At 51.5% G+C, this 9,228-nt stretch overlaps 1 protein-coding gene and 1 non-coding gene across 2 annotated transcripts in view; both read left to right on the forward strand.

The window, feature by feature from the left end:
• Nucleotides 1-4,642, forward strand: part of PRSS16 (serine protease 16) — a 31,908-nt gene extending 27,266 nt beyond the window's left edge. Inside the window, exons 7-14 of the mRNA XM_038584429.1 lie at nucleotides 332-455; nucleotides 709-786; nucleotides 863-910; nucleotides 1,416-1,706; nucleotides 2,497-2,638; nucleotides 3,799-3,978; nucleotides 4,060-4,205; nucleotides 4,300-4,642. Of these exons, the coding sequence (XP_038440357.1) occupies nucleotides 332-455; nucleotides 709-786; nucleotides 863-910; nucleotides 1,416-1,706; nucleotides 2,497-2,638; nucleotides 3,799-3,978; nucleotides 4,060-4,205; nucleotides 4,300-4,368 (1,078 nt within the window). The 3' untranslated portion in view covers nucleotides 4,369-4,642. The remainder of the gene's footprint in view (nucleotides 1-331; nucleotides 456-708; nucleotides 787-862; nucleotides 911-1,415; nucleotides 1,707-2,496; nucleotides 2,639-3,798; nucleotides 3,979-4,059; nucleotides 4,206-4,299) is intronic.
• Nucleotides 4,643-8,695: 4,053 nt separating this feature from the next.
• TRNAI-AAU lies at nucleotides 8,696-8,769 on the forward strand. The gene has a single exon. It is a non-coding gene; the product is annotated as a tRNA-Ile (tRNA).
• The last annotated feature ends 459 nt before the right edge of the window (nucleotides 8,770-9,228 follow it).

The following is a 9,228-nucleotide window of genomic DNA, read 5'->3' on the forward strand; positions in this document are numbered from 1 at the left end:
CCAGTGGCCTCTACCCGGTGCAGCCTGGGACCTTTATTCTTCCTGAGTAGCTCTCCCTATCTGCCCCCAACCCTCCCCTGTTATTTGTCAGGTTTCCAGCTATGATGCCTTAGAGATTTTTTCTCCCCCAAGTCGCCGGCAGGGAGGAAGGTGGAGGCTTTCCAGGAGGGTCTCCCCTGGCCGGTGAGTGCCTGCAGAAACGACTGCGGGGCACACTTGGGGAGCAGGGCCCGGGTATCTAGCCAGACGCCCCCACCGACGTCTCTGGATCCCCGCCCGCGCAGGGAGGGACTCTTAGGGACATGCACGAGCCTTCCCTCTGCCCCCCCAGGCTGGCGGACGTGGCCTCTGCCCGCCTGGCACTCGCCCGCCTCTTCAACGTCTCCGCCTCCAGCCCCTGGATCTGCTTTGGAGGCTCCTACGCCGGCTCCCTGGCCGCCTGGGCCAGGCTAAAGGTCCCCGGGGCCCGTCTAAGCGGGCGGGGGAGGGTCCCCATCTCGGGGGCAGGGGTCCCCACGTCTTCATTCACTCCCCCCGCCCCGCACCCTCCTTCACCCCAGAGGAGCTCCCCACGAACTGTCTCTGCCAGAGGGCACAGGTGGAGGGCAGGGCCTGGCCTAAGGCCACCGTCCGAGGGAGAGACACAGGGGCAGGGAACGTGGGGTCCTGGTCCCCGTGCCCCGCAGGCTGACGGCGGCCCTCCCTCAGTTCCCCCACCTCATTTTCGCATCGGTCGCCTCCTCCGCTCCAGTGCGGGCCACGCTGGATTTCTCCGAGTATAACGAGGTGAGAGGCAGCGGGCGGCAGGTGCAGGGGGTGCTGGGGGGGGGTCCCCTGATTCCTTCCCTCCCACGGTCCACAGGTGGTGTCCCGAAGCCTGACGAGAACTGCCCTCGGCGGATCCCCGGAGGTAGGAGGTGGGGCCAGAAGGGACGTAGGGAGCCGGAGGCCTCGGAGGGTGGGGGCCAGACTAATAGCGCGAAACTTGCAAGGTGGCGGGTCTGAGCGAGGTCGGAGACCCGGAAGGTGGGCGGGTTGGAAGGCGGGAACCGAGAGATGGGGCGAGGCACCTAGAAGGGAGGCGGGGGCAGGGGAGGAGTGCGATCCCGTCGGGAGGGTGAGGCTCAGCGGGGCGGCGGGGGGGGCGCGACCCTTCCAGCAGGATGAAGCTCTGCGGGGCGGGAGAGCCTGTGGGGGGGCAACCCTATCAACAGGATGAGGCTTCGTGGGGCGGGGGGGTTCCGGGGGTCACCCTATCAGCAGGACGAGGCTCCGCATGGGGTGGGGGGGGGGGGGACGGTCGCGAGGAGCACCGCCAGGAGAACCCGGAGCGCGCGTGAAAGACGCGGGTCCTGGGCAAGGAAAGGCGAGGCCCAAGCCCAGGTCTTCGCCCGCGCGGTGTCTCGCTCCCGCAGTGCCGGGCGGCGGCGTCCGCAGCCTTCGCAGAGGTGGAGCGACGGCTGCACGCGGGCGGGGCGACTCGCTCGGCGCTGCGGGCGGAGCTGGGCGCCTGCTCACCTCTGGACAGAGCCGAGGACCAGGCGGAGCTGCTGGGGGCGCTGCAGGCCCTGGTGGGGGGCGCCGTGCAGTACGACGCGCAGGCCGGGGTGCCGCTGAGCGTGCGAGGGCTCTGCGGACTCCTGCTCGAGGGCCGGAGCAACCGCAGCCGCTCCGCGCCCTACCACGGGCTGCGGCGGGCAGTGCAGGTGAGCGGCCCTGCGTGCGGTCTGAGACGGGGTGGGGGCCTCGGCTCGCAGGGGATCCTGCTCTGCTGCGCGTCCTTCTGGGCCCGTCGTTTCCTCATCCACGGGCCCTCGGGAGGTGCACTGACGTCGGTCAAGGGAAGCACGCGGTTTGCAAATGTTAGCGACTCTGTTACCTCTTTTGCGCATCTCGTCCTGTCTCCTTCCCCAGGCCTGCAACAGTCTAGCGCATAGCAGATGCTCAATTAGCCTTTCGAAAGAGGGAGGAAATGTAGCCCTCGGGACAGAGTTCTCCAAGGAACCCAGCCTCGGAACCCATAGTTACAAACGACTCTTACTTCCTAGCGCTGTCTGGACCAAATGCTGTCCTAAGTGCTTTATATATATATAAATATATATTAATATTATATTAATTAATATATTATAATTAATATATTAGTATATGATCATATATTTATTTATATACTCATAAATAAATTTTATATATATAATAGAATCCTCGCAATACTTCTAGGAGACAGGCACTATCTTTCCCCCACTTACAGATGAGGAAATTGAGGTCCAAGAGCTGATCACTTGCCCAAGGTGTCACTGTCATCTAGTACCTTCACGTCTAACCCACAGAGACCCAGGCACCCACTTGCTCTGACCCTTGACTCCCAGGACCTCTCTCTGCAGCTCTTCTGACTTCTGACCTTTGACATGCAGGAACTTATGTATGCTTTCAGGCCCTGGGCCTTGACTTGCTGGGGGGACAGGAGGGATTTATGTATGTATGTGTATCATCCTCTAGGTTGTCATGCACAGTCTCGGCCAGAGGTGTTTAAGCTTCTCCCGAGCAGAAACAGTGGCACAACTGAAGGTCACAGATTCCCAAGTGTCGGGTGTGGGTGACCGGCAGTGGTTGTACCAGACATGTACAGAGTTTGGCTTCTGTGAGTGGCCCAACCCTCAACCCCCAAGACATCCATCTCTGTGGGGTGTCCAGACAAGCTGTCTCACAGGTGGTCTGGATTTGTTTTCTTTTTGGTGGGAGGGGACTGCTGGGTCTTGTTTAGCCTGCAGGGGTGGGGCTGGAGGGTAGACAACTATATGTGTGTGTGCACTTGGCCCTCACACTCTTCCTCACACACACAGTCCTCTGCATGAATGATTATCCCTCCAATCTGCTCTTCATCCGTGTCCCTGTCCCAGGAATGGCCCTTCTGTCGCCCTGGTTACCCGTCTAGAAGCCCCAGCAGCGTTTCTCATGCCTCTTCTCCTTTGTCCTCCTAGCCTGTAGTCACTGAGCCCTGCCCACTCTTCATCCCGGACAGCTCTCCAGTTCACCTCAATATACCAGTTTCCCTGACATCCCAGGAACTTTGCACATACTGTTTACTTGTCCTGGATGACTTATCTTCCTCTTGTCACATGGTTCACTTATCTTCAAGTCTCAATACAACATGCCTCCTCCTTAGGATGTCTTTCCTGATTGCTGTAGCCTCCCCTCCCACTTCCTCCACAGCTCTGTGTGCTTCTCCTGAGCACTTCCCCAGCCTCATCATACAGACCTCATTGCCTATCTTCCCCTCTACATTGGGAGTCCTGTCACCGCAGAGCCTGGGACTGTCTTGGATGCTACCGTGTTCCCATTACTGTTCACAATGCATCTGAGCACACAAGAAGCGCTCAATAAATGGCAAAGAAAGCAATGAGTGCACATAAGCCTAAGAGTGCTGTGGATTCCAAGCAAGGGAGACACGGTCCAATTTGTGCATTCCGCTGCAGTGTTTCTTTATCTCTCTAGCCCTGTGCACATTCTGTCTTCCCTATTTGTGGGGCTCTATTCTCTTTGCTTGGCTCACTCCTGACTCCTGAGGGTTTTATCCCTGGCAGATTGCTTTTCTGGAGCCTCTTGTGCTCCCTCTGGGATTTGTCCCACCCCAGGCCTTTTTCCATCGCAGCCACGATGTTCTGGGCTGTCACTGTCTGAGGATGCCTGGTGTCTCTCTAATGAGACTGGGAACTTATGGAGCTGTTTTGGGCATTGCTATGGATGATTATGGAAGGGGAGGGTTGTATGTCCCACATTCATAGGTATTTCCCTCCACAGATATCACCTGTGAGGGCCCCAGGTGCCCTTTTTCCCAGGTCCCAGCACTGCCATCCCAGCTAGAGCTATGTGAGCAGGTGTTTGGGCTCTCAGCCTCATCTGTAGTGCAGGCTGTGGCCCAGACAAACTCCTACTACGGTGGCCAGACCCCAGGGGCCACCCAAGTGCTCTTCATTAACGGTAAGCCTGCCATCACAACCTGACTCCTAGGTCTCCACCTGTTCCAGGTGCAACACACCACATTCTTCCCTTTCTTACCAGGGGACACAGACCCCTGGCATGTGCTAAGCATAACACAAGCCTCAGGTCCTTTGGAGTCAGCCCTTCTCATCCCAAGTGCTTCCCACTGCATGGACATGGCACCGGACAGGCCCTCAGACTCCCCCAGCCTCCGCCTAGGGCGCCAGGTAAGAGGCGGCAGCTCTGCATTTGCATATTAATGTACATGTCCCTGTCCCCTGCTAGGCTGGTATCTGACTCGCCATCCCCACCTCTGCACAGAGCATCTTCCAGCAGCTGCAGACCTGGCTCAGGCTGGCAGAGGAGAGCCAGGTTCGGAGTAGGGCCTGAGGGGCCCCTACCCTCGCCACTCCCTGCGTGGCCACCTCACCCTGGACATGTTCACTGGACAGGAGAAAGCAGCTTGTTCTGAAAGAGGAAATTCCCAAAAATTGGGCTTTAGCACCTGTTCTGCATGTAACTGACTTGGGTCCGCAAACATCCTCGTCACTCCTGCCTGAAAATGCTTTGTGACAGAGAGTTATGTAACTATACGAGGAGAATTATTCTCATTGTGAATAGTGGTATTTTATTTGATATTTTAGAGAGCATTTTACTAATTGTTTCCTGGCTGTCCTTTTTTATTGTTTAAAGTATCTTGCTGTAAAGTCGCTTTGTGTCATATAATTCTGGAACCATTTCACATTGATTTCTTTTTTACCCTAATTTCAAAAACAGCAATCTCTGTCTCTTCTTAGTATCCCAAAGGGACAGGGGGTCACCCTCCGTCTGAGTTCGGGCTGCTGTCACAGAACGCTATGGGCGGGGCGGCTGAGAAACAACAGCTAGTTATTTCTCACGGTTCTAGAAACTGGGGAATGTGAAATCAAGGCACGGGAAAATCAGGTGTGTTATGAGAACTCACTGACTGGTTCTTAGTCAGCTGTTTCTGTGTCACAGTCTCTCCAATGGGTCTCTCTCTGCCTCTTCTCTAGCATGTCCTGCCGCTGGCGGTCACCGCTGCCTGTGTCCCCCGACCTTGCTCTCTGTGTCACCTTAGTCACTTTCTCTCTCACCCTCTATCTCTGCCTCTGTTTCCCTCTCTTCAGATTTGCCCTGTCTCTCCTGTGCTGCTTCTCAGGCTCTGTCTCCCTGAGGCCGTCTCTGTGTGTGTCTGATACTCTTTACTCTTTCCATTTCTCATTCTGCCATTTAATCTTTGTTCTCTCTCTCTCTCTCTCTTTCAATTTTCCTTCCTAACCCTTCCCTCACCATCGCTTCCCACTACCAGACACCTCCTGGCACTTCCAGCTTCCAACACTGGGGGTGTAGGGCTCTGGTTAAGTCTCCTGATAGGGACCCCCCCCCCCTCCCCACCCCCCCCCCACCCCCGGCCCGCCATCCCATCTCAGTTCTGGGAGGGTGGGCCTAATCCCTGGGTGCCTGCTCAGCTTGCTTCAGTGGTGCCTCAGTGGAGCTGTGGCCCGCAGAACAGGAGGTAGCCAGTCAGGGAGGCGGCACCTTTGGGGAGCTGGGCCTCTGGGGAGCCAGGAAGTACAGAAGTAAAAACAAGTCAGGATTAGGTGTGTGTGTGGGGGGGGGGGGGCATGGTAAGAGAAGCCACAAGTCCACTGTCCTGTGAGGAAGTCCCTCACCTATCTTGACTCCAAACTCTGAGGACTAAGTCTTTGCTCTAGCCCAGCCCTGCTCAGCAGGTGTGGCCTATTCTGTTTCCTGATCTTGAAACATAGTCCCTCAAGCGGGGCTCTGTTTAGCCTCCATGCCTCCCTCTCGTATGTTACACATGTGCACCATGGTCCGACCCATTGTGGGTGCTCAGTGCCTGTTGGGAAATGAAAGAATGAAGTCTAACCTTGACTCTTCACACACTTTTGGTTTCCCTTCCACTTTGCAGGATACAACGTCTCTCCAGCTCCTTTGCAACTTCTTTGCAACTTGACACTGGGTTTGGTGCTAGGCTCTATTCTCCAGCGTTCCCAGAGCTCAGAGCTGCCCTCGCCATGTGTCAGAGGTGGCAGGCTGAGCTATCAGGTGTACATCATGGAATATATCGTACCTCTGGGGTGGCCTGAGCCTCCAGGCCGGCTACCTGTAAACAGGCAGCCCCATTTTTTCACCCAGGATTGCTCTATAAATAGCGTTACTCTCTGTCTGCATCAGTCTATGTTATAAAAGGATGGAAAATTCTGAGGTGCTCCCTCTTCCTGTCCTCCTTGTCCATCCTTGGCTCCTAATCTCCACTCCCTACCTGGCAACCACAGGGATTCTTTCAAAAGGTAAGTCAGGTGATGACACTCCTCTGCTTCAAACCCTCAGATAGCTTCCTACTACAATCAGAGTAAAGTCTGAATTCCTTTCCAGGGCTACCAGGCCCTGCATACTTTGGCTTTTGAACTCTTCTCTGAACTCATTTCCTACTACTCTCTCTATTACATGCCAACTGCATAGCCCCTTTGGTTACTTAAAATCCGAAGCCAATTCCTTTTTTTTTTTTTTTTTAAGATTGTATTTATTTATTTGAGAGAGAGAGAGAGAAAGAGAGAGAGAAGGGGCAAGGGAGGGGCAGAGGGAGAAGCAGACTCCCTACTGAGCAGGGAGTCAGACAGGACTGGATCCAGGGACTCCTCTGGGACCATGACTTGAGCCAAAAGCAGATGCCCAGGCATCCCCCAAAGCCAATTCCTACTTCCAGTAGCTGTTCCCTCTGCTCAAAGGTCATTCCTTTAATGACCTTTAAATGACTACTTCCTTCTTAACATTCAGACTCAACTCTAATGTCACCTCCTCTGAGAGGCCTTTCTTGATTGCTTCCATGTCCCAGTCACTACCTATCACATCATCTGTTTTATGTGATTTCCAGCCATGAGCTCTATGTGAAATGACCTTATTTTAATTTTTGTCCAAGCCCTCTGTACCAGAGTGCTGAGTCCCTGAGAGAGGGAACCATGCCATCCCAGCAAACACATCCATCTGAGTTCCATGTTTCACAACTTCCTCAATTTTCACATGAACTCTTTTCAAGAAGCTCAAAGATTGCAAAATTGGATCAAAGCTCGAAAAAATACTTCTCAGGACTACGAGGATTGGCAAACGTGTGGTTCACCTACCTTACTTTCAGTTTACCAGCGGTGCTCTATATCTTAGGAAGCATTTGAATTTTTTTTTTTAATTATAATGAGGATAAACAGTGTTAAGAAATGGTGAAGCAGTGTGTTCTGGAGACCCCTGGTTTGTCTCACACAAATTCCACCCTTAAACGTGACCAAGTAGGGCTTCTTTCCTGGGTGCTCTGCTTTGGAGGTTTCTGCGCTGGTGCGGATGCAGGCATAACCTTATCCCAAAGTGAGAACTCCAGGGGCATTGTGAAAATGCCTTTTCTATGCACCTTCACTGACCATACTCTCAACATTACATAAATCTCTAACATTGATTCTAAAGAAGAGCAAAAGTGGAGGACCAGTAGTACCTGATCAAAAGATTTCCAGGGCATCTAGGTGGCTCAAGTGGGAAGTGTCTACTGTTAGCTCAGGTTATGATCCTGGGGTCTTGGGATCTGAGTTCTGCGTTGGGCTCCCTGCTCAGTGAGGACCCTGCTTCTCCTTCTGCCTCTGTTCCTCCCTCCTCTCATGCTCTCTTTCTCTCAAATAAAAATAAAATCATAAAAAAAGAAAGATTTCCTATGAAGCTCCAATAATTAAGACAATGTGGTTTTGGCATTACATGTAGACAAATAGATCAATGAGACCTGACAGAGTCCAGAAGTAGACACACACACGATTAATCAATTTTCTACAAAGATGACAATGCTAATCAGGGAGGAAGAAAAGTCTTTTAAACAAATGATCTGGAGCAACCAGATAAATTATAGACCTTCTCTCAATTTCTTTTGCAAACTTCTTTACAACTTGACATCTGAATGAGTCTGGCTTGAGTGCTAGACTGCTTTCTCTTCCCAAGCATTCTCTGAGCTTCAGAGCTTGCGGGGAAATTTTAACCTCACTGCTATCTCATACCATACTCAAAAATTAATACAAGTGGATAGTAGTTCTAAATGTAAAGCTAAAACGATAGCATATCTAGAAAAGAATAGAAAAATTATTTATGACCCTGTAGCAGGCAAGTATTTCTCAGGGAGAAAAGAATAGTGTAAGATACATAAAAAAGGATAAGCTAACATTATCAAAATGAAAACTTCACATTAAAAAAAATATCATTAAGAAACATTAAGAAATGGAAAGACAAGGAAAAGCCTGAAGGAAAACATGCACATGACAAACACTTGACAAAAAATTCCTAGAAATCAATTTTAAAAAGACAAGCCAATAACAAATGGGTAAGAGAATAAGGAAACCCCTCTTGGCGATTTTGATCAGATTTTTTTTGGGGTCAGAATTGCAATTTGAGAAAGATCCACAAGAGAGGAGGGTTCTTCGTTCATACCAAGTGTTACACTTCTCTCCTTTTTTCCGTCATCCACGGTTTGGGAGAACAAAATAGAAAGAATGTGGGGATTTTTTTGTTAATTCTTTAATTGTTTATCTTTTGTGTTTTTTGTTTTGATCACACCCCCTTCCCCCCTGACCCTACTTTGAAGAAACTGTGATGCCTTCAGTCTTTGTTTACATCCTCTAAACAGAGGGGAGAACTGCCACCAGGTGGCCGGTTAGCTCAGTTGGTTAGAGCGTGGTGCTAATAACGCCAAGGTCGCGGGTTCGAGACCCGTACGGGCCATGTGGTATTGTATTTTACCATTTCTGCGCAGTTCCCCTGTACCAACCCCAGAGGATGCAGCTGCAGAACAGAAATACCTGGGAGTGCCAGTAGACCTAATGTCACATTATTTTGTTTTGTTTTGTTTTGTTTTGTTTTGTTTTTAAGAAGTCACAGATGAAAGTTAAAATGGAGAATATTTTTAAAGGAAGTTGAGCAAAATAGGGCAGGTACATTTAGGCAAGAAGGGGATAGAAGAGTTGGAGAATTTCCTGTTCTGTGTTGGAAAAAAACCTGAAATGGTTTTGGCTTCTATTACACTCTCTACAGGGAGTAAAAAGGTGTCCCCTGGTGGCCAGTTAGCTCAACTGGTTAGAATATGGTGTTAATAATGCCAAGGTCATGGCTTCGATGCCCGTGTGGGGCATGACTGTAGGGTTTTCGTTACCTTTACATGCAAACAGACCTCAGGGTGTCAGA

The sequence above is a fragment of the Canis lupus genome, chromosome 35, assembly GCF_011100685.1.
Source record: "Canis lupus familiaris isolate Mischka breed German Shepherd chromosome 35, alternate assembly UU_Cfam_GSD_1.0, whole genome shotgun sequence".
NCBI classification, from domain to species: domain Eukaryota; kingdom Metazoa; phylum Chordata; class Mammalia; order Carnivora; family Canidae; genus Canis; species Canis lupus.